Genomic DNA, 26,396 nt, shown 5'->3' on the forward strand with positions numbered 1-26,396 from the left:
CCTATTTTTTTGCAAACAGTATTGATGGGATGTTAACAAGTCTGGGTTTTGCACAGACTTGGCACCTCCACCTCTCTGAAATATGTTAGATACCTCATTTTGCTGAGTGTGAACACCTGAAATGCATGAAAAGGACGGGCTGAGACTCAGGTATGTCAATACCAGTACTTGGGACTCATGTAGCTGTATTATTGTGGTTTTTTTTTTTTTTTAGTCACTGTGCATAACCTTGAAAGATGAGTAAGGACAGGATATTGGTGTTTCCTTATGTTGGAGTGACAGTTTTCACTTACGTGGCTACAGCTTCCTCAGTTTACTCCTGCACTGTACACATAACGTGTATAGTGCATGTGTGGTACGCTCTGTACAGCATGTCAGTGGTAAATGTCCAAGCTCTTCAAGGTGGGGACAAAAGGTTTTTGAACTAACGTCCATATCATCTAGATGCTATTTAAAAACTGTTGCACAGTCTAATTGAGAAATGTCTAGTAATGCTCCAAGAGTTGACATAGCAAGTAGTTTGTCAAAGGCTGTTGATTTTGGGGGTTTGTTTTGTTGGGGGTAGTGTGGGTTTTTTTCTTGAGGCATTTGGGAGAGAGTGAGGAGTCCTCCAGGACATGGGGATAAAATTTGTGTTCATGATGCTTTTATTAAGGGATGGATTTTGCAGCCATCTTTGTCTTCTAGCTGGTGATACAAATTCAGAACCCATACTGAAGGATGAATAAAAAGCATGTGAAAATGTTTGAAGCTCGTTTTTGTCTGATTTTATTAATATGGTTTTTATCCAGTTGCTAAGAAAAAGGTTTTGGTGGACAAAGGATGAAGAGAAAGTAGCTACAATAAAAAGCAATTCTTTAGACACAGTGGGGAAATACCTTTGAAGTACTTGCTCGGTTTCTTCTTGCTGCTGTCAGCAAGGCTAAGCAGCTGCAGTTACTATAAACTGCAGTGGCAATAAATTGTTCCGAAGGCTTGGGTGCATTCTTTCACTGCTCCATCGTCAGTATTTGCGTTCCTGGCTTCTTTCACAGGTACTGAAGGGTAGGGGGTGATGAGCTGGCCAGGGTAGGGCCCCTGTCCTTCCTGCACTGGTTTTTCTAAACGGAGGCGTTAATCAGTCTGGATGGAAGAAAGCTCCTTCTGCACAGGGAAGGGACAGCACTGAAGTGCAGCTGCCAGCTAGGACAGCTCAGAGTGCCCGAGGGCTGTCCTGAAATGTTCTGCCTGTTACCACCCTTTGCCTTCCCATATAGTGCTGGAAAAGAGCCACTGTAAAATCTTCTTCCTTTAGGTCAGTCTTCCGGAGTAGTGGCAATCCAGTCCTTGCACGACGCGTTCCTACAGCTGTGCCTTCGGTTTTGCTGGAGTCTCCCTCTGTAATGCGGGAGGTATAGTGGGAGTTTTACCTTTTAAGAATGCAAAAGAACTGTACAGGCCGTGTTTTTGGGCTGTAAGCCCATCACTGAATCCTGACACTTCCAACATTCCTCGGCTTTTGTGTGTCCCACATGAATGGGGAAAATATTTTTCAGCTTCTGAACCCATCTTGAAGTGAAAGAGAGAGGAAAAAAATACTAAAAGCGGACAAAAGACAGCACAGAATACAGCAGTCAAAATTACAGTTAAGAAGGGGGGCTCTTAGATAAAATCTCCAACACCTCACATATAGCAGCCAGGAGGACAGGAGCAGGCAGAAGATGTTTTTTTGATTTCAAGGCTGTCGTGCAGGATAGCTACCACTGATTTCCCCCCCCCCCCCCAAGAATTTCTGCAGTACATCCTACATGACTCGAACTGTAAGGGACTCCTCTGTGGTTAGTTGCTGTTGGCACTGACTCATTACAGGAGGTGGGTCAGGCCTTACCCTTGCCGGGCTCCTCTCACGTCCGTGCTGCTCTCAGGACGACGGCAGGGGCAGCTCTGCTTTTAAGACAACCAAAACCACGAGTGCGGCTGTTGCCCCTGTTGTGCCAGCAGCTCAAATGTCTTCAACCAGAGCTGGAGGACAGTATTACCCAGGTGGTGACATCTTGATCTGCATCACAGCCCCGCACTTTCTGACAAAAAATCTTGGTCCCTGGAGCTGTTACTTATACAGGCTTCTGTAGAGAGTATGAATTTGGGGAAGAGCAGCCCCGTTAGGCCTGCTGAAGCAGCTGCGTGTCTTGCGCTGAACAGTCATCCGTATCACGAGGGAAAAGCTGCTATCCCTGCCCCAAACAGTAATGACCAGAGCCCCAGCCTGTGAAGGCTGTGCTTACATGCATATTTATTACTGTTTTAAAAAGGCTTTACAAAGCTGACTGAGACCTCCCACTTCTGGAAAAGTCTACATGTAGGGAGATGCCAAGCATTTGAAACTTCCCTCGCTTTCCTGTCTCTGTCAGCAATACTGTCTATATACTGGAACAGTTCTTATTTCTGTAGACAGCAGGATCAAGATCCCTAAAACCGCAAGTGAACATCACCCTGCAGCCAGCCCTCAGACTGGGGCCCCTGCGTCCTCCCTTCCTGAAACAAGGGAAGACCCGTTAAGATGCAACACTTGCACTGTAAATTATACGAGACTTCCTCACGGCTGTGCACCTCTGAGATGAGCCTGGCTTCATCTTCTCTACCCCCTTCCATCACACAGCTCAAGTAGGATTTCCAACCCCCCACCTCCTGTTTTTCAGACTGAACACCCCCCACTGCCTGTCTCTAACCTCCCCATCGCCTTGGTGGCTTCTGCTGGCCTTGTTCCCATATACCTCTTGGCTTCAGGAGCCCAGAATGTCGCTGGACACCTTCGTCTTCACTTGTCCCAGATGAGCTTCTTCACAACCAGTCATTCATGTTAATTCAGTACCCGCTACAGGACTTTGCATTTGCCCTTACTGAACTCTGCAAGGTTGCTGTAAGGCCCTCAATTCTTGTTTACTGTGTTGTTGATTTCAGGAAACAGAAAATAAATATCCTGTTAGTCACTGATTAATTTGGAAGAGTTTTATAGTAGATTAAGAAACCCTGAAAAAACCCTGCAGGTACATTACAGTGCAATGTTAAAAACTCATTGCATCAAAATTATTTTTTCATTATTGATTTCATTTATGGTTTTTGTTTGTCACCTTTTTATTGGGCTACATTAAGACAGCAGGCATTTTTATCATAATTACCAACTAAAATTTACTGCGCACAGTGAAATCTTACTGCAGCTTTAATCTCCCCATTCATTAACATTTCCTTCCAATCCTTTTCAGCTGTTGCAGGCTGACACCGATAGAAGAATTATTTAAAAAATAAAAAAGTCTAAATATCTATAGTGAAAAGCAACAAAATTTGAAAAACGGATGTAGCTGATCCTTACAGTTAACAAAACGAGGCCTTGGGGAAAAGGAATACATACCATTAATATGTCAAGGTGGGGCATAACAAGGTAAGCTCAAGGAGGACCAAATGGTCACTAAGACCAAACAGAAAATAGTTTGAACTATCCTTATTAGCATACTAGAAGTTCCACTCCCTACTAACAAAGCCCCCTCCCCACAGAACATGCAGGCTGGAAAAAAGAATGCTGTACCTGTAGATGGAGACAAGACTTGTAAGAACCCATAAAAGAAAACCAAGTGTGACTAAACACAACTGCAAACAATTGTTCAAAGTGTATAAAACATTCTACAGTGTGTTGAGAGGTGTGCTAGCTTTGCAGACTTTACCGCTTAGCGCCCATCTCTGCACAGGCGTGCAATGAACCTCTACTGTGCAGATCAGCTCTTGCACACCAGGTGAAGAACCCAGGTTTGGGATAACAGTACCGTTTTCTCTATGGAACTAATACTTCTGTGCTCTTGTAAGCTCTACTGCAACTTAAATACAGTCCACACTATTGTTTCGTTATAAACCCTACCACTTCCCTATCTTTTTGTAATATACTTCAGTGCTTGAAAATACTTTTTTCTTACTCATTTAACTCTAAAAGCTTTTCTTTTAGTCCAGTCCATTAACCAAGAAGCAGTCTTTTAATAAATCATTTACTCTTGCAGCATGTACAACAAACTCCAATCCTTTTATCAACACCACTTCCTGGTACTAGTATTTCTGGAAAGAAAATCTGCTTCTGGTACAGTCTAAGCAAAAATGGAGTCAAGAGCTCAGTTACACACCGAAGCTGGCCAACATCAGCTTGACTATGAAACGCTCAACTTTGCTTAACAATGCTCTTCTGCTGGAGGCTGAAGACAGTCACATCACGAAAGCTGTAATTCATCTCCTCGTACACAAAAAGGCATCTTAAACCTTGCAAGCAGACATCAGATTCTTCCGATGTGTCTTTTCCAGTCCAGGGTGCTGGTGGGAGACACAGCACCTGCATGCTGGCCCCCTGCCCATCATTTCAAACAGCCCTATTCCCTTCAGTCTCGCAGGCCAGACCTGTCCACAAGCAGAAAGAATACAGCTTAAGTGAGAGCGATGAATTCATCCCTCCCCACTGTTCAGCTAGGCGCTACAGATTTAATTACCATTTTATTAGATAACAGCATTATTCTTGTGCCCGAGGGCATAGAGAACAACAAAGAAAAAAAATGCACATAAAGCACAAAGATAATACAAAAAGACTGATAACTGAGCACTGTTATGAGTGACAGCATGATGATATTCTCACCCCTGACGGTCCTTGTAATTCCAGCTTGAGGAGCAGCGTTTTGCACATAATCACAGTATGGCAGAAAGCCATCTTCAATTCCGAGGGGGTACAGCCACCAGCAGGTTTGGCAGAAACCTAATGCAATGGAGAACATGTTCAGGAAGGAAGTACGATTCAGGCCAAGGAGTTAAAGAGACAATGAAGCGGTAACTTCCTTGAAAACGTACTTTTGAAGACTCAAATAGCAAACTACAGAGCAATGCATTATCAAACTGTATTTGCTAAAGAGCTGGGAAATGCTAATGCTTTCCCAGATAGGCCATCCAAGAGGTCACCTGGAACTCTCTGTTCACCACTGTTCAGGAACCCCAGCAACAGGCAGCCTCACAGAACTCTGGCCTCCCTGGAAATTAAAGTCAGAGCTGAGTGCATTTTCTGGTGTAACAGAACTGTACGGCAGATGTATTTCAGAGCTGAAGAAGGGAATGCAATGACGCACCAAGGCCAGCTCTCATCTCCCCGAATACTGCTCAGCAGCAAGTTAAGGGAGACCAAGCTGAGCAGGTGTAGATTTTTTTATGTGAATGATTTGGCTCACTCTCCCAGTCTTTGGAATGCTATTGCACACTCAGCCTCAAATACAATGAGATCCACTCATGTTTTTATCTTGTCTTCCCTCAATTTTTAATGCAATTTAATTAGGCCGTTAGGCTTTGTCAGTCAGGTTCACACTGCAATCTGAAGTGCACACAGACAGATGAATAACGGGGAAAGAAAAGGATTTTTATCTCCACTGAGACAAGGAGTCATTATTTAGCCAGTCAAAGAAACACTTGTATCTCCAAGGAACCTCGGCCATCCGCTCTTCCCTTCACAGGAAGGAAACTGTAAATTGAAGACTAAAAAATTCTGAGATGCCTGGGAAACCTGCCAAGGGCTGGGGCTCCCAAATGGCTCTTTTGCAGGGGGTGCAGGCTGATACATAAGGACAAGCAATACTGAATTCCCAGCAGCTACATCGTCAAGACAAAATGTCAGCTGGATAGAAAATCTCTTTTGAGTCAAACTTAGAAAAAGTTGTTTTTTCTATTACTACTACTTTTTTGACAGTTTTAACTGTATTGTCTTTTTTAGATTTTGAGAATAAATGCGTGTAGCTTGCTTATTTCCATAGCCTAGTGTATATTACACATAATTGTCTGGTTATTTTTATATTACTATTTTATTGTGATTTTACTAGAACTAGAAAGTAACAGGGAATTCCTTAGTAAAGGGCAAAGCAAAACGGCAAAACAAGATGCGTATCAGTTTTCCCACCTCCTCAGCCCCGCACCTCTTCAATATCAAACAGGCAGCAGGGTCCGTGTTAGGCAACACCTGTGCTGGACACAGGTTACATGTGTTGGGCCTGGTGGGAGGCAGCCACGGGTGCCGAGGGAGCTGCTGCTGGCACCGCCAGACCGCTCTCCACTGCTGAAAGGTCACAGCAACAGGGAGAGACGTGCAAGGACTAGGGGAAAGCAAATGTCACTCCTGTCTTCAAAAAGGACAGGAAGGAAGACCGAGGGAACTACAGGCCTTGGCAAGGTGATGGACAAACTACTCCTGGAAACTGCTCCAGACCAACAGGCCAAGAACGACAAGAAAGTAACGTAGTAGTCAGCATGGATTTACAAAGGGGTCATTTGCAAATCCTTAAGGATCCTCTACGATGAGGTGACCAGTTCAGTGGATATGGGGAGAGCAGTGGATATTGTCTACCTTGACTTTGGCAAGGCTTTTGACACCGGGTGCCATAATATCTTCACTAACAAGTCGATGAGGTACAGGCTTGATAAGTGGACGATGAGGTAGACTGAAAGCTGGCTGAACAGCCAGGCCTAAAAGTTGTGATCAGTGGCACGAAGTCCAGTTGCAGACCAGTAAGTAGCAGAGTACCCCAGAAATCAGTACTGAGGCCAGTCCTTTTCAACATTTTCATTTATGACCTAGCTGATGGGACAGAGCACATCCTCAGCAAGTTTGTAGGCAATACAAAGCTGAGAGGAGTGGCTGATACACCAAAGGGTCACGCTGCCACCCAGAGAGACCTTGACAGGCTGGAGAGATGGGCCCACAATATCTCGTGAAGTTAAACAAAGGGAAATAACCAAATCCTGCACCTGAGGAGGAATAATCCCAGGCACCAGGACAGGATGGAGCTGGAAAGCAGCTTTGCAGGTGAAGGACCTGGGGGGTCCCAGTGAACACCAGGTCCAAGGACCACCATGAACAAAGAATGTAACCTGGCCACAAAGGCGGCCAATGGCATGCTGCACTACATTACAAAGAAAGTTGCCAGCATAAGGAAACAGAGAGGATCCTTCCTCTCTACTCAGTACTGGTGAGACATCGGAAGCGTTCTGTCCTGTGTTGGGCTCCCCAGTAAAAAAAAAAACCAACATGGACATATTGGATTGTGTTCATTGAATGGAAGCCAACTGAGGGACTGGAGCATCCTTCATGTTACAAAAGCTGAAAGAGCTGGGACTGCTCAGCCTGGAGAAAGTGGGGTGAAGTCTTCAGTATTTATAAACATCTGATGAGAGGGTATAAAGATGATAGATAAGAGTCCTTCCAGTGGTGCCCAGAGACAGGACGAGGCGAGGGGCACAAACTGGAACACGGGAGGTTCCCTGTGAACATCAGGCATCTTTTACTGTGAGGGTGACCAAGCACTGGTATGAGTTGCTCAGAGAGGTTATGGGGTCTCCATTCCTTGGAGACCAAACCCAAATGGACAGAGTTTCAGGACAACCTGCCCTACCCAACCTCCTGCTTTGAGTAGGGGGTTAGATTATACAACCTCCGCAGCACCCTTCTAACCTCAGGTATTCTAGGATTCTGTGGAGAGCCTGCTCGGATTTCAGCTGCAGAGGTGAGATGGAAGTTGGCACTGCAGCGCTCAGGGGAGAAGTCACTTCCAGTCGCAAGGGTAACTACCAGGCTGTCTGGCATGGTGTGTATTACTGGGGTGACCTGAACACAAGGGGGGGAGCAGGTCTCCAATTCTTCATCTGAAGCATGCACAGAGAAAAATTTTCTCTTTGGAAGAATGCTTTACAAAGGAGTGCTACCTAAGTAAAAGATACAGCAAGGCAGAGCAGGCAGAGGGTAAAAAGTAGAGAAAAAGGAGACTGAACTTCTGTGGAGCATAATGGGATGCTGCCTATCTTAGGTAGACAGTTTGAACTATTTCACACCTGAGAATAAAAGATGACCACACAGGCAATTTTTCAGTATTGGTCATAACTCACAGTACATTTTGAGATAGGTTACTGCAGAAAGATTTCTTCTCTCATGTTGTCCTTCACATGCTTTTCACAGAATGACAAAGCACCCCAACATGTTTATACTTACCATGCAACACTCCCAAGTTTTAGTGCTTATTTCTCACACTTAATTTACTAGCTGACTTGGAAAGCAGTAAAAGGACTCCTCTAATTAGCAATAAAAATACTACTACAGAATCATGTAACGATTTGGTGGGAAGGGACATTTGAAAGTCATCTAGCCCAAACCCCCTGCCATGGGCAAGGACATCTTTCACATGTCATTAATAAATAGCTCAATATATCTTGTTCTTTATGTATCTAGTTATCTATTTACTGTTAAAACAACTGTAGAGACAGCTCTGAGTACATTTTACTAGGCTAAACACAAACAGAGGATAACCAGTCCAAATTCCTCTTGCTTTATCAGTGGAACTTGCACATCTCAGTCAAATCTTATGAGTGTTTAAAATTATTTTTCCTATAAAAGCAACTGATTATTTTGGAATTTCAGAACCATCAGAACTACTGAACAAGCTGAATAAATCTCCCTCTAAAAACTTCATACCCATCAGTCCCACAGAGATGCCTGCAACACCCAGGGTAGATGACACTACATACCTGTGTGTACCCAAGCTGAACTCTACCCCAGGTTTTACCAAGTACACGGACACAGCCTTCCAGAGCAAGGCCTACTGGATAATCCCAAGGAATGGTCAGTATCAGAAACTAGAGAGTTGATCGTACAAGCTGGATTCCAAGTGCAACGTACCAATAATCCAGTAGCTCAGACATGGTATCGTATTAATGTGGCACTATGGTTTCTGGATTTGAGACATTATGACTGGCCAGATTTTGAGCTCTCTGCAAGAGGCTGTGTACATACACTTCAAGTCTTTAAAAACCTGTTAACATATGACAGGAATTATACAAGGAATTACATTATCTGAAAGCAAGTTATTAGTTGAAGTGTAGAAGCAGAATTACTCTACATCAAATCACAAATGCGAACAAAAAGGGGGCTCTTCATTTCAGTCAATTGCTGAATAAAGCCAAATATCCTAATACATACCTTGTACTAAAAATTGGTTTAGGACTCCCTTTTGTATGCATAAGATAGTAGAAGCATTCTGCACAAGCCAGTCTTCATCTGCATTTTAAGATTTCAACAGTAACCTAAAAAAATAAAGAGACAGTAAATAACTGTAACATCAAACAAATCAGAAAATACAGTAGCTTCTCTTTTTAAATATGGAGAAATAAACCATAATAAAACTTCACATTACCAGAAAAAAAAATACCATTTATTCTCAACCCATTCTTACCACTTAATTGTTACTACACAGATTTCAAAATTATTTTTACTACCTCAACAGTTAAAAAACAGCTGTTCTGGAATGTTAGTAAGTTCCTAGATATTCATACTTCTGCTTAGAGTTCATTAAGTGCAGATCTGCTCCAAAGAACCCCAAGTCCTTTCACTCTGGAGGGTTTTTAAAACACATATCAAACACAACACTGTCTTCTAGGCCTGCCAATGCATGTGGCCAAAGTGATATCCTTCTCATATTATTGCCACTACAGTAATTAGGATTCCTGCACATAACACAGTTATTAATGAAACTTGAGAACTAACTGCTCTCACTGTAGTTGTACTGAGGGTACAGAAGCACGGTCTCCTCCCCATGCCACAGCTTGCTGTGGTACAGACACTGCGTAAGCACGGTATCAATACAACTGAACTGAACTGGAGCAAAATGTCCTGATTTATAACACCACCTCAGAACAGAACTGCATGCAAGTCTCACTAAAATTTTAATAAGCAAAGCATTAGAAATTGATGCAAAAGTTTAAGACTTGCAATTTTAAAACTTCTGCAATAGATCTGCTTGCATTTGCAGCAAGTGCAGCTGGAAGAACAAACAGCAAGTCAGAGTATATTTTTATTCCTATTACATTTATTAATTCATAATTAAATTTACTGTAATTATATTCAAAAAGGCCTAGATAATAACTGGAAATGTTAATAAGGGTATCCATCTTGAACTCTGTGTGTCTTCTTCCAGAGTTCACATGCAAAATAACTATCCAAAACATTTAAAATCCAACAGCTCCCTGCCCCAGCCATTCAGGCTTCAGAACACCCATACACACTCATTCCCTCCTCCCCCACCCCAATGAAAGTCACCTCTTCTCCACAAATACCTCCAATTTAAACTAACATGTGAGGACTGCCATGTTTAATAGGTTTAATATAATTGATTACTCAGGCTGGGGAAGCAGACACAGAAACGTGTTGCAGAGCTAAGAAGCCCTAGAAATGTCTTCCTAGAGAGGAAGACTGCCTGGAAAGCACCAGTTACAGCAGCACAACGGGATGAAGAACTCTGTATGCTCTCAGTTCAAGATCTTGGTAAATTGTTTTAAGTCTTTAGGTACTGTCTGATGATCAGAAACTTTAGCACACCCTGTGAAGTGTGTGTGTTACAGAATTACTTTGGAAAGCCACGTACAGGTTGTGCCTTTCAGGCTAGCTTTGCTTCAGGAACAGCCCCAGACAACAACTCAGAAGTGACATACATGCAAATTGCAATACACAATCACGAACATTTACAACAAAGGTAACATTTACCTTAGCAGATACAACTGAAAAAAAGCTGAGGCTAGCAGCTCGAAATAAGTACAACTTCAAAGTTGGCACAATTTGTTTGAGTCCTATTAAAAGTGCTGTTAATTCATCAATTCTCCCACTTGCTTCCTTTTCATCTTTCCCCACCCCATGGTGCAGCTTGCTATATATCCTATTTCAGAAATTCTGTTACCTATTCCGTAACACAGATGTCCAGCAAGATGGATACTTTCTTCCTAAAGCAGATACAACAGAGCACAGCCCACTAACCCTTTATAACTAGAGCTATGATTTTGCAAGCACTAGTATTAAAGCAATTTAACAGGTCAAATGTAATAATGGCTGTTAGCAATGTCTGTCATCACGGGGACCTGACTGGAGTTGTCATCTGGACAAACATTAGTGTCCTGCGACATTACCACCACATGGTGAAACTAATCCAGCTACTGGTAAGTATGTACCCATCTTAAAGGGAAGCTACAATTACAAACTGCCCATCTTTCAGTTTGTATTTTAGATTATGGAAAAAACATAATAATTAGGCTTTTCTTCTTTTCTTCCCCTAGCTACAAACAGCAAGGCCAAGACCTCCAGAGGCTTAACACAGTCTCTCAAGTTTCCACAACAGCCAGTGTATACTGACTTCTACATGGCCACCCAGATTTACTGAAACCAAAGTGGTGAGCCAGATTCTTGGCAACCAGTAGGGAATTAGTGACAAAATTGTAGCCAAATAAATCTATTACGTTTTTGAAAATAACCCCTAAAACCAGCTAGTAAGACCATATGGCAGTGTTACAAATCATAATCATTTACCATAACTCAAATACTTAACTTATTGTGTGTGGTTGTGGTTTTGGTTGTTTTTTTTTTTAACAGTAGGTCTCTCCTGCTGTATGTTTCTTCATGTTTCTTCCCCTATGAGAAATTAAGATCATTACAACCTCTCTACCCTAACAAAAACCTACATAAACCCTACTGTTTACGATTAACGGTAATTACTTTGTTAGATCTGAATATATCCTAGCAGATATTGCTGAAAAAAGGGATTTGCAAGAGTAAGCAGGAACACAGCAAATAGTTATTTTCAAAGTAATAGACTCTGAATCACTTTCATTCCTATGATAAAGCTTTTCTTTAAATTAAAGCTCAGAGTGGGTATGGTGCCAAGCAAAATCCATCTGAAACATTCTAAAAGGCTAACAGCATGATAAACATGCCTATACTGAAAAGAACAGATGCATCACGCACAAACTGAGTGATGCTGTGCATATATTGTGCCATTATCAAGGAAAATTGAAAACCAGCTCCTCAGTACAACCCATTTCAAGTAACACACACTCAGGCTTCAGAGCACTCTCCACTAGTGTCTTTCCACTACAGAACTGCATGTGAAACAAGCTACCACGCAGAAACAGCTATGACAATCTACAGCACTGAAGGACGCTTTACATTTACCTCGCACACCGATGCTATGCAGCTTCACTGGCTTCACTAACAGAACAGACTGGGGTGTGGGGTGCGTTGTTTTGGTTTTTTTTGATTAACAGGATTTTTGGTGACTACTGTAACAAAGAGCTTCCCCCCTATATTTCCCTCCACTTCCCCCTTTATTTTATGTCTACTTTAAAAATTACCTAGCAATACAGAACAGCAGCATGGGTAAATTTTGACTTCCACTGAAGTGGACCATACGACAGTTTGCACCAGCAGAGATAGGTATCATTCTGAGTGTAGCAGAGCCACTATCCATCACACAGAAAGGATGAACTCCAGTGCAGAGCTGTTCTCAGGAAAACACACAATCCCTTGTGGCCATTTATTTGGGGTTTCCAAAGGGAACCCGAGGTGATCCGCAGAGCTGTGTTCATGTTTGCATTTGTTCAGGTTTACCTATCAAAAGGTAACAGATAAGAATGTTGGCTGCTGACGTACTAACAGAAGATACAGTGCTAGACACTTCTAAATGGTCAAGCAACATTTTCCTCCCCATTCTTCTCTTACCAAGTCTGGCCAAACCTGCTCACCTTAATCATGAGTAGCCCCTGCTGAGGGCAAAAGCACATATTTGATACAATAAAACCATCAGAGAGTAAATCCATTGTCACCTGGGCATCATTGCATGGCTGCCAGTAATTACAGGAGACAAACTGCAAGATAACCCTTCCCAATCACGTTCCCTAAATTCTCTCCTTAAGAGCATATACTTGTAGACAGCTAGAAGCAAATAAGCGTTTAAGAGGGAAAAAAATTAGCATTACCAAAATAAGGCTCAAAAGGAAAAATAAGTTCCCAGAAACATAAGGGCAAACACTACTTGAACTGTGCCAGCAAGGCATTCAATTTCCTTGACAAGACTATTAAAAATATTTTTCATCTATTTCACAATTTACAGTTTATAAGGTAGAGAGTACCTGAAGTTAGTTAGCATCTTACACAGAATGAGGAATGTGAAGGTTAGTAATATTCCTCTTCTGGAATCAGATTTCAAAAAAGAAAAAAGTGGTGGCAGTAATAAACCCATACCAGTGACAATATTATGATCAAGGAACATTTTTTTTTTTTTTCCTGTTTTGCCTGGACTGCAAAACTTCACTCACGGAAGTTATAACTATTTCTTCAGTATTTGGAGAATAATGAGCATGTCTGAAAATATTTAAACAGAAAGGACAAAGATTTCATCTGTGCAGCTTAAGCAAGGTCTGAATTTAAAGATGCTAAAATTTATAAGTACTTCATAAATTTAATAAAAACTGCTCCTTTGTGAGTTCCCAGATGTAAGGCTATGCATTTAATACAGAAGGAGAGTCCATTTTTAAAAATAAAAAATAAAAAAATTCCTGACATTTCAAAGAAGTTTCAGTTTGATCAGCAGAAGGGAATGAAGTCTTAACATCACCCAGGCTTCTACTGCACAGTATAAGTGAAGCATTAGACTTACATGTATTTTGTATGTAAATATATACCTTGTATTTTTGCCAATTTTTGTGAACTGTGAGGCTGTAGTCATACAGTCACTAAAATAATCCTATATGAAACAGCAACTCAATCACGTGTTTTTGAATATGGCCCCCTCCCCCATATTGCTCACTAACATTCCCATGTCGAGGAATCTGCAGCACCAGAATAGCTGGGTAATCAAGACAGTGATTTTTCACGATTATCCATTCTACATATGTTGTCATTAATGCAGCAGAAACACCTTCAGATACTCAGATTTCTACTTTCAATGACTGTTCATGCTGAGCAGCTTAGAAAAACATCCAAGTAACAGTACCATTTTCTCCACTCAGAACGCACATGCCCTGTTACATGAATGCAAAGTTCCTGAGCATTTTGTGATACTTTACCTTATCACGAACAGCTAAGTAGTACAAAACTGCTGAAGGAGCTGCTGAATGTATGTTGTGAGCTGTACAAAACTGTTGAATAACCTTTAACCCTCATCATCTCTTTCACCTAGAAATAATGACGTATATATGTGACTTCACCAATTAACAAAGAAAACTTATGAAATTTGACAGATCAAAAGCATCTGAAACGGTTGCATCAGCACTGGAAGTTAACAGTTAAGATATCACGAGCTGCTTCTGTCAGTTTCTAGAAATTCTGAGTGAGTTCATCTATCACAGAAACTTACGGCTTGTTTATACACACAGTTTGAAACAAATTTAGAAGTCTGCTGTAAATGAGATAAAGTTAAACCAGCACAGCCAGCAGAGCTTAGTAGTATCACTATTGCTCTACTACTTCAACAGAAGTCAGGATAACATTGAGCTACACACTGTGCAACCAAGTTTACAATTATGCAATCTGAGATGAGAGAACCACCAAGAAAAAATTCAGAGACATTTAAACAGGCATAGTTTTATTGGTATCAGTGGTTTAATTTCAAAATAATCTTTCAAACTATTTTCAAGTAGCAAAAATCTGTATAAGCAAAACCTAAGAGATAGTTTTCTCATAATTTATATGTTTTAGAACTACAGAAAATCAGCATAAGCTTTGTATTATAGAAAAATACTTATATATAGTTGTGATGATCTCATCATTTTGGTATTTTGGATCTTCCAAAAACTAGGGGGGAATCTAGTTTCATGAGAAACTTCCTAGATTATGCATAATCTAACCTTCTCTAGTTTAAAAAAAGAGCATTCCTAAGGAATCGTCAAATTCACCAATACACAGCGCGTTTACTTCTGAAGAGTTAGCAATGCACCTTTACACAACTTCACACGACACTCCCCATTCCCTCCTGTAGGATTCCTTACCTGTCATCTTTGCAGCAGGTGCCAAGTTAGGCCAGTGTCCTAACCTCCTCTTCCAAAATAATGACAGCAGAACTGATTATCTTTGTGGGGCTAAAACCTCTGAAGCCATAACACTGTGCTGGGGGAAAGGGCAGGGCAAGCTGTGGTCACACAGTCCTTATTATAAAGAGCAACAACTCAAGATTCACTCCAAAGGGTTTTCATCTTTGAAGTGCTTCATTTGGAAATGTAGAATACAACAATACTAAGAAATACAGACATCTATACTGAAATGAAACCTAGTAAGGAAGCATTCAAATACCTAAGCATGCGATAGGGTTTTAATGTTAATTCATATCAAGTTCAATGAAGTCAAAACTTTAGATGAGAAAAATCACAGAAGGGTCAATGTTGGAAGGGACCTCTAGAGATCATCTGGTCCAGCCCCCTGCTCAAGCAGGCCCACCTAGAGCTGATGGCCATGGAGACTCCACAACCTCCCTGGGCAATCTGTGCCAGCGCTCAGTCACCCTCACATTAAAATCTGTTTCCTGAGGTTCAGACAGAGGCTCCTGTGTTTCAGTTTCTGCCCACTGCCTCTGGTCCCATCAAAAAAATTGGTAATTCATTGTGCAATTAGGTAGTTTCCTTCTGTGCTAACTCTGCTGGATTACTTCATGACAAATACAGAACACCAGCTTCTTACTTCCACCATAATAAATACATATTTGGTAGAAAAGAGAAAACCTTACATTAGATTTGAAATACACAGGAGATGGAATCTGTATTTCAAGACAAAGACAACAGAACAGCATTAATAAACTACAAGGTATGCTGCAAAAGCTCTATCACATATTCGTCCACTGACATGAAGACTTACCTGTTTACGAAAAAACCCACAAAGCAATGTTGAATAAAGGTATCATTTCTTACGAAAACTTGTGTTTTGTAGAGATGAAGGCATTTAGAGATCTGTTTCAACATGACATAACTAGTCCTTGCAACAAATCAAGTCTTCCTTTACTTGCCCAGTCTAAGCAGACTACTATTCAGACCTGGGCTAGAAGTTGTGCATTACACCACCAAGGAACCTGTGCAAATTTTTACGGCAGAGTATGTACTGAAGTCAACCACATAAAAGTGAAGAGACTCTTTACTTGCTACTGTTGTACAAGCTTCATCATCTGGCAAGCTGGGACTGAAACTTGGCTTTCTGTGCTTTACTTGCACGGTTGGGCATATTGCTGATGCTGCACAATGTAGGATTTATCTCAACTTTCTAGTACCATTTTACTTTGCTTATTTAAGTAGAAGTGGCTGCTACCTGTAAGATAGTTATTGTTCCTTCCCAAAGTGAAACAGCTTTCTAAGTGAGTATCAAACATGAAAAAAAAAGCATTAAGTCTCAGCTCTCATACATACAGCTAAGGAAGCACCTGCTAACAGGTAATTAAAAGGACTGAAAAGCACAGTATTAGGAATAAATTCAATATTTGAATAACAGGTTTAACTATCAGGCATCTCAGTGTTACAAATACTAGTAAAATTCACCCTTCCACCATCTACCCCCATTAAAAGACACTCCAGTTGGCTACAACCTTCATCACTCGAGAACAAAGGCCATAATGATGAAACCACATCTGCACAGGACCAAGACCACATGGATAAGAAATACAGAACTTCCTTTTGTTATCATCTTTACATACAAAGGCAGTCAGCTGGCATATTCCAGACTGAAGTATTCTGAATCAGAGACTGACCGCTGGCACTACGTTTCGTCATGGTTCATTCAGATTTCAAGATGTAAGCTCATACTATAATTCTGGTATTAAAAATATGCACTTAAAAATATGTTATCAAAATTATGTCAGGTGACAAATTTCTAAATGTTAACACATTAATGAGAAAATGGTCATGAACAGAATGAAACATAAGTTTGTTACTTCAGTTACCTGTTTGTGACTTTTGATGTACACAAGGAAATAACATCCATTCTAACACACTACAAACATTATTTGCCAAGTCTTAAAAAGAAACTCCACATAAACAAGCAGCAGCTTCTCCAACGAAGTCCGCATTTCAAACCGAGGTTCTGTCCACTGATGCATTGATTTCTTTGAAAGGTTAACAGTGTTTACCTGCTATGAGATTCTTCCACTACTTTTTGCAGACCATCTTCAAAGAGCTCACAGTTGGCTCTCCTATTCTGCTCAACCTTGTTCTTGCCTTCTCGTAACTTTATTTCCATCTTACTTAAAAGCTTTCAGTCAACTTACTTTCATTCTGAGCTCTGCAAAATCTTGCATCTGATCAGCATCCGGTTGCTGAGTATGCTCCGACAGGGTATATTTGTGCATAAATTTTGAGTGATTCCAGTTTACACTACACTGTGTAAACTAAAATGCAGATCTCCAAATAGCTTAAATATGAACCTCAGCACCTGGAAGCAGAACCAGGTCTTTCCATCCTTATTACAAAATTAGGGAATCAAACTGAAATAATCATCCAACAGATACATTTTCCATAACACACCCTGAATTATCAAAGGAATTTGTGTCATTGACAGTACAAATGTTACTGGTTTGTGTTTTTGTAAAACTGTACATAATATTTCCTAAGTCTCTACTCAAGCTTGCTCAGATCAATACTTCATCGAGTATACTACATTTGTAATTCGCAAAAGGTAACATCTGGAAGCACACTGCAATGACTGAAAAGGTATAAACTAAGGCGACCGTAGCTGGCAAGAGCAAAGGCTGATTTAAGGACTCTGACTACACATAGCACCCTCAACCCCAGATACAGTAGGTGCCACCGTGCAACTGAAATTTGCTAAGCAGAAGAGATGAAGACTTTGAAAAGCATCCTTGCAGCCTTAAAAGAATTCTGTTAACTGAGGCAGGTGAAGCAAATGCTGGAACAACCAAAGGCACCACTGTATTCAAAGCCCTGGGAAGGCTATGGCAGTCATGTAGCTGTACAAGTATCCATCAGCAGACAAGCCACCTCAGATGCTGACTGTTCAACTACTCAGATTTGTAACTGTGGCAAGATCATTACATTCTTCACAAACTTAAATCCTGACAGTCCTATTCTTGTTTTGTCACGATCGAGACAAAGTAACGTTTTTCTGCAATAGTAGCAGGACGAGGCTGTTTATAAGCAGAGCTCTCTAAACTCATGACAAAAATCCTCCACCAAAGCATCAGTATATGAAGTTATACATACTTTAACTTCAGTCCTTTCCCAGCACAATTCTGTCTTGTATATTCAGCCTTTCCCTGCATGTTATTAATAAAGTTCCACCTCTGCTCCTTTTAGGTTATGTAGACAAAAACTAAAAAGACGAGAAAAAAAATCGCCAACTCCTCAACATTACGCTTCTCTGTATCTTAATGAAACACAGGCTTTCAGGCTTCTTTTTTCCATTAAAGCTTGTATTTTATTTCCATGTTTACATTAAACTATTCTCATTTGTAGCAGAACTCTGAAACAACATTAAGCATTTTAAAGTAAGTTTATCATGTCATATTTGGCGTTTTTAATTCTGCGGTAGGTTCCAAATTTTTAGAGGAAACAAACTGAAAGGTGAGGTCAAACCACATATTCATGCTTTTCCATACTGCTATCTCCCCCATCTGTAAGACCATGAAGAGCACTTATCTACTTTTACTTTTCCATATTAATATTTCCACACACCTGAGTCAAGAAAAGGTACCTATCTTACCTATCTTCTTTTTTTTTAAGTTCTCGCGTAATCTGTCAATTATTGTATATTGATTTACATGAGAAAAACTTTAGAATTAAATTAATTAAAAATAAGTCTTTCCCCCCCCCCCTCAGGAAGGGCCATAAATCCTTTTTAATGACACAACAGTTAAGAATACATACATGATAATCATATACTAAACAAAACACATATGGAGAGGTATGTAATGACTTGCCAAATCATATGAAGAACTGGTTTGCTGTTCATCTGACATCTGATCCTTTCCTTAACCCACTTCCAACAAATTTAGTATTAGAACCCCCAAATAAAGTTCTACAGAACTAGTCTTCCACATCATCAGGAAAAGCTAAAGCCTTTTACAATAAGATAAAACCTGAAATACAGGATAGGAAACAAAGTCCTAAACAGAATGGATAAGGATACCCAGAGTAGGCCAGTGACAATCTTCAAAGATGAATGATTTGCCCAATCCTACAGTCAGTATGGCCATTTCGTCCTCACAGCACTTCTAAAGCTTTGCAGAAGCTTGCAGAATTTTCACCATACCACTAATAGAAGGTTAGAGTCGAGTCAGAATGTCCTCAATTGTCAGACCAGTGAAAAATTTAGAGCTCAGTCAAATACTTCATAAATTTGTGAGACCTCTGGTAAAATAAAATTTCCAACCTTCTTTAAAAATACACTATTCAGCTTCCTAGACACTTGGTAGTTTAGAAGAGATCAGATTTTTAAACAATTTTTTTTTTTTTTTTTTACAATAATATGGAAAGTTTCTGTATTACCAGCTTTCCCACCTGCAGCCCCAAGAATTAAGTGATGTACAATACTGCAAAAAAAATCTAGGTGAACACTTTTAGATGTGCGAGTAATTCTGTGACTACTACAACAATAAAGCAGAAATGCAAATGTAGTATCAACGGTCTGGGCGCCGAGTTTTAAAATCAGTATTTAATTCCCAAAACTATCAGCCACCTGGGAAATTCAAGTTTATGCTTAACTGGAAGAAGAAAAAGATGAAAGAGTTCATTTCAAAGGTAGTAATAACAATGCAAAAGATCAGCTTTTATCCAACTAGGCTTAAAGGCACAACATATCAGTAGTCTTTGGTAATTACCATCATTTGAATTATACTATTTCTGATATTCATACTACATGCTACCATCTCCAGTAAAATACATGTGCCTAATCTAACCCAATTCTATTTTTAAGATGCTAATAATAAATTAATACTTATAACTGTGTAAAATAAGACAAATTATATGTCTGGTTAAGTCTTTATAACAGTTTCACACAATGGTCCCGATTTAAAAAATAAAAAAAGCATGCCCAGTAAAATAACGTGACTCAAAACAAGAGCATGGGTTCTCCACAGTTCGTACCTTCTGCCGTCCCCAGTGGCCTGGGCTTACTCTCACTCAATACAATTTTTAAAGTTTCACTTTAAAAATGATCAAAGTCAAACCAATTATATTTTTATGTTTAATACAACTTGGGGAGTTACAGTATTATTCAAAGCAAACATCAAGTCATTTGCAATTATTTACCATCTTATACACATGCTTCTGATTAAAACCAGATTATTTATGGAAACTACTCAGAAATTTTTTAACATTAATACTGAAGTGGGCTGTAAGCAGGAAAAAATGTAGATGTAATCATGCATGAAAGTTAACCAAGTGATTTTGTTGACCTGAACCAGCTGTCATTTTAGCAGCAGTAAGAGGCATCCAGGACTTCCCTTTACTTTCCTAATAAACACATTTCCATGGTTTGCTGCTTTTTCTCCATATGCAATAGAAAAAGCACATTTTGCACAAAACATGCAGAGTGAACACAAAACAGAAAGCAAGCTTAGCAATGAAAAGCCCTCCTAAACAAGTTACATTACACTAGACAAATGCTCTAGTACCCCCTTCTACAGACACTTGCATTCATCAGTGTGAATAAAATATGAAACTGTACATAACTGTGATGCAAGAACGATGCTGAACATGCATTAAGTGATATTACAAAAACTACACAAAGAATAACATAGCAACAATGAACTGGCACATAAACCAAAATGGTTCTAAAAGCATAGCCATCCCAACTGCCAAGTTGACATAATTTTCACTTTTAAACCAGTAATATATGACATTTATTTCATACATTTTATTTCAAAACTCTGAACATTCCATTTTTGAAATGTAGTAACTGCATTCTTCACACACTAAGGCAGAAATTTTATTTTATTATTCAGCACAGATCTGGTTCTGAAAGTGTCAGATGTGGAACTGCCACTGATACAATACTGAAGTTCTAGAAGCACAATGTTCCACACTGGAACGAAACTAAAGATGAACTACTGTTTCATTATTAAAGTTCTCCTTTTGTGCCTTCTGGAAAAGGCTTTTGATTTTCAGTTGATTAAAACTGGAGCTCCAGCTTACCTTTCACTTGCTCTGTCCCCTAAAAGTGAAACGTAATATACAGAACAATCCAGTGCTATTGTATCAAAGAATGAAGAATGTTAGCATTTTAAAGACAGTATTTCCCATCTTTATAATTGCAGTTTACATATTTTCCTCCCAAGAAAAAATACATGTGAATAGCCTTGCTTCTCTAAAGCAACTGTGTGTATCATCTTTACTGGAGAAATCATGAAGAATGCTATTTTCCGTATTTTACTGGCTTGCATGTAACCATCTTGGCAACTGCAGAAAGTGAACAGACAGATCAAGCTCACATATAATTTGGCTCAACATTTTAGTGTACATTTTTTTTCTTCATTAATTCCAATACGTGTCTTCTTGGGCCAACTACCACTAAGAATGTAAAACATAACCATGCTATTCAGACATCTAACTAAAGCCCTCAACAGTATTTCTTACCTATTTGTTCTAAACTATCTATTTCTTAGAAGTACTAAAAACTCATCCAAACTCATGTAATGAGAACATACATAAAACTACATCCTCTGTGTGGCACATTGGTTACTTCATGCTACATCTATGTCCGTACAGTTATGAGAAGTCTTGCTCTACCGCCAACTCCTTGCTGTTCTTTCCTTCCACAGTGAAATGAGCAGAATCAGTAATTTTCACTGGGTTTCTTTTACCCTGCTCACTGCATGGGCATGGAGATGCAAGGGTGGCACAAAGCAGGCAGGAAGCAGAACAAAGCAGCAAGGAGGGCAAAGAGCTATTCGTACCTGCAGCAGTGCCTGTGTCGAATTATTATTTTAAATATGCACACGAAGATTTCCAATTTCCCAGTAGCGTACAAATATTTAAAACACTTGTAAGCAGCTTGAGAGACCACTTCCAGCTGGCAGTTCAAAAGATTGCATTCTACAGTACTGTGATAGCTGGTTTATGCTGGGGCTTTTTCCTGCAATTTTACACTAGATAAAAATACTTAAAGCTCAGTAACAGCATTGCAGAATAAATCCTTTTGCAGTCAATAATGAACAGTAATGGAGCTTGTAGAAAAAGAAACACATTAAAATGCCCAGAACACCAAGAGCAAACAGCTGCAAGAAGCATTACAATAAATCCTGTGATTTTTACATCTTTTTAGATTTATTACATTTCCTCTTCCAACTTGCTTAAGCATATACAGTTTTCCACCTTGCTTAAGTATATGTGATTATTTAAAGAGGGAGCACCTGTTGGGGGGGGGGCACTAGGCACTGGGGGTTTGGGGGGTGCTTTTTGGAGGGGTGTTTCATTTCGGTGAGGTATTTATTTCAAATAAACACCGAGAGTAAAATTGCTTTCCCTTTCACATATATAAAAAATTGTTACAGTGACATTAAGGCAAAAACCCTAATGAAAATACCTTAACCCTATCCCACAAATAACTAATAAATATTTACTATTTTACTTCCCTTTACACCATCTTGTTTGGTGCTTCTCTGGCTATGACACACAGGTGTAAGACTGGATTTCACTGGTTTGATGAGAGGCTAGCAATTTTAACATCAGCTGCTTCATACCAATGACAACATGAGGTGTGTACACTGTATACGGTTGCTGTATTCAGCCACAAAAATCAAGTCCTACAGAAAATTTTGCAACACAGAGGAAACATATCCTACTGCAGTGACTGCACCCTACATCCTATGAATATTAAACAATTTTTAGAACACTAATTTCAGTTTTTCTGATATTCCTTGGCAATCTGCACAACACAGTTTTTTAAAAATCCAATACATTTATGTAACCAGTATCTCTGTATTTTTCCATTAAAAGTTAAGTGGTTGTCATGTATAACAAGCTTTAAAATTTTTGTGAATTTGCTGTAGATATAAAATTAAACCACATTTCTCCCGGTTTTATTTTATTCCACTTCCCCAATCTTTTTTCAGTTTATATACAGAACCTTTCACACTTAATTCCTTGTTCAAGGTTCTCTGCAATTTTTTTTACTGATAAATTAAGGGCAAGAACAGTATCTTTATTCTTACCGCACTTCTTTCAAGCCAAGCCCTTAATATCCTGGATACAGTTAGCATGTAAATCCAATCAAATTACACAGCTATGGTTTAGTCTACAGAAATTAAGATATAAAACACTAGCAAAACTAGGAAAAATCAAAGCTCTAGACAAACATTTACCAAAACAAATGGAAAAAACCTTACCAACAAGGGTACACAGTAACACAGTGGAGTTCCTTTTGAGTCCCACACCTATTATAAGCATTTTGTCCTCTATTTGAGGGACTACACATAAATCACTAAGTTTTTACTCACACAGATATTTTTTTTTCTTTTAATGTGATTTGGGTATAAAATAATCATTATGATCGCGAGGTTTTTGAATGGTTTTACCTATACTATGCTTATCTCTGAACTTAAAACTTTTCTGAATAGTTCCTTCAATTAGGAAAAAATGGCTGCTATTCTGAACTCCTTTTCTGAAGAAACCCATCTCTTCCTGCTTCCAAAAGTCAGGCTGAGGTTATTAATATGAATACCTGCAAATTTCAATTAAATTCATTTTCATAGCTTAAGGAAGTTCAAGATTGAAAAGACCTATTAAATCTATCCCATTTAAAACACACTGAGGGCTTGTTTCCATAAATTTAAAATCATCAAAAGTAATCTTTTTATGAAAATTTAACGTTCGGTTTATCTATTCTACAACTTACATTTTAGACATAGATAATTTAATTTCTATAAACTTCAGTATTTCATGGATTACTGTGAAAACAAACCTGAAATGCCTACAGCTACATTTTTAAAAGTATTTTAGGGGGGAAAACCCAAAACTTAAAAGAACAGATTTCTTCATAATAGCAAAACACCGATTTGGTGAGACCACCTACTAAGATTAAGTATATTTTACAGTACATCTCAAAAGGCAACAAAAAGCCAATCCAATGTGAAAAATTATACCTGACATTAAGTAATGCAAGTTTTAAATCAATCCTCCTATTATGCCCTCACATTTCATTAAACAGATTTTTTTAGAAAGCAAAAGTTTTTGGAATAACACGCTCCTATGTTTGCCACTAAGCTAGCACTGAACAGCCACTGATCTAAAGGAGTGCTGTCCAGCCTCGGTATTTTCCATAGGCCACACTCAGTCCCTCCTCATTATTCAAGAATCGGGGAAGTTTGGACTGATAAACCCTCATGCTAGAAGTGAGCCAAGAGCCCAATAGAAGCACCAAGTCCCAAGACAGTTCTGCATCTTAATGACAGCACAGTGCCCAAATAAATAAATTCAGGGCTCCTAAAGAGACAATTAAATTGCACTTGAATGAAATATGTGCTCTCTCAAGTTCCCCACTCTTGGCCCCAAGCACAAGCTAACAAGACATGCTGAATGCAGACTCTTTAAAACCACCTACGATTATGCACCCCTTCAAGTCTCAGGAATGGGATTAAGCATCCCTTCACGTTTGCACCCAATGTAAATAAACTGACCCCATCAGTTGCTACCCAGCCTTCCCTGCCATTTTACTAGTTCAATTACAGTTTCTTTTTACTTGTCTTCACTAAGAGAAGAATTATGATTAATTTCTTATAGAAAATGTAAAAAAAAATGTTTCCACAAAATGCTTCAGTAAAAAGAGCTTCATGCTATCAGAGCACACCACTCTTTTGCTGAACATCTCACCCCGAAGAATATTCTCTCTTCAGAAGGCCAAAGGGGGGTTGTTTTTCACTTGATCTTTCTTTACATTGCTTATTTTGGCATTTTTGAGCCAAATTATTTCAAGGCAGATCACAACCATTTAACAATCAGTACCTCATAAAAGTCAATGTGTTTGTATTTAGTAGCTTTCAGAAGAATTTGTAATTATAGATTTATTTTTCAAGTTAAAATCTGAAATCAAAAGTGGAAAAGGGAAAAAACTGTGGTATAACATTTTAAAATATGACAGTATACTTTAGATCAGAATGCTTCTCAAAGAATGCATACCATAAAATCCTACTGGATACTGGTTAAAACTAAACTGACATAACACTTAGTTCATACTGTCTTCTTGCCATCTATTTTAACCTTTTGTTCTAGTAAGAGTCTCCAGTTCATTGTATCTTTGTCCAATTAAATAAAATAGATGTAGACAATAAATAAAACAACTTAAGGTCAGAACTTTTCTTTCCAGATAATCAACAGTAATCTGTATTTTTCGTAGGAAATAAATACACTTAAGTACATTTGATTGATTGGCCACCAAGTTTCCCAAGACATTAATGTGCTTTATCTAATGAGTACACTGCATAAAACAAAGAAATTAACTCACAACCAAAATTAATTTTATTTAAGTGCCCAATAGCTCCCCTTCAGATGACTGAGGTGACAAATGCAAATGCAGTTACACAAGCTGGATTCTGATGGTGTTGTTTTCTTTTACTTAAATGGAATAGTACAGCTTTACTATCTTAAAGTATTAAAATTGTATCTCACATGAAAATTAAGCAGTTTAGACTGAAGTGTCAGGAATAAGGTAAAACCTCGGTAAGTACAACCAAAAGTAAGCGCATTGTAGTTGCCAATTCCATATCCTTTCCAAGCATATTTGTTTTACCACAGCATACAGCAGTCAGGACTTCACTGTGTCTTCTTGTCAAACAGACCAAAGACAGTTTAAAAACTTAAAGTACATGTGTACACAGAAAAAATGATCAACTGATCAGCCAAATGAGGAACAAGAAAAATTAATCACTTCCAGCACATGGGCAGTACCTTCAAGCAAAAATGCTGCATGGCCACATCTACATACCATTTTTAGGAAACAAACTGGGACCATTCCTTTAACAAAATTACACATTTATCATATAGCTAGAGTTTATTACTACACCACAAATGGCAAAATCAAAATTTATACAGTTGAACTGTATACAATCAACAAGGCCAGGCAGCCCTAATAACGTTTCTATTATGAGCAGAATTTGGCAGCCTGTCATCAACTACAAAAGGCATTCTTCGTGAAATCTTTAAAGTGTGCCCAAATTCAACATTTCAGTATTTTTTAAGACTTAAAGACTTGGTTCATGGATATTTAAAAAGATGTTAGATTATTTTCTGCAATAAGGACAGCAGACACATCCACTGCTGCCATACAAGCAGAGCCATCCAAGTCAGAGTTTTACAGGAAGGGTAGCTCACAACTGTGAAATGAAAATCACTAATTAAAATCTACAGGAACTTCCGAATACATACATACCGCTGCTTGCTAGCAAAAATGTGGTGCAACAAACATGCACTTAAAATAGCATGAGGCTGGCAAGCAACAAATAAACCACTTTTTGCAGATTTGGTATGTTTAATGTACTTCCAAAACATACTCGAATACTACGAGGGTGATGGTGTATATATCTAAACAAATATACAGGAGTACATTTGGCCAAAAGGCC

General features: G+C 39.1%; 1 protein-coding gene across 15 annotated transcripts in view; it reads right to left on the reverse strand.

Annotated features, from left to right (window-relative positions):
* Nucleotides 1–200: 200 nt before the first annotated feature.
* PSPC1 (paraspeckle component 1) overlaps nucleotides 201–26,396 on the reverse strand; it is a 68,702-nt gene continuing 42,506 nt past the window's right edge. For 2 of the 15 annotated variants that reach the window (XR_005102477.1, XR_005102463.1), the window contains 3 exons: nucleotides 9,011–9,114; nucleotides 4,646–4,762; nucleotides 202–4,413 (listed from right to left, as the gene is read on the reverse strand). Coding sequence is in view for 1 of the 15 variants with exons in the window: in XM_037376425.1 (XP_037232322.1) it covers nucleotides 14,915–14,956 (42 nt within the window). In the remaining 14 variants the exon portion in view is untranslated. Of the gene's footprint in view, nucleotides 4,414–4,645; nucleotides 4,763–8,710; nucleotides 8,844–9,008; nucleotides 9,115–12,204; nucleotides 14,957–26,396 lie in introns of those variants that run through there. The other 13 variants (XR_005102471.1, XR_005102461.1, XR_005102470.1 and 10 more) reach the window with 12 other exon arrangements.

Source organism: Falco rusticolus, chromosome 2 (assembly GCF_015220075.1).
Source record: "Falco rusticolus isolate bFalRus1 chromosome 2, bFalRus1.pri, whole genome shotgun sequence".
Lineage (NCBI taxonomy): Eukaryota > Metazoa > Chordata > Aves > Falconiformes > Falconidae > Falco > Falco rusticolus.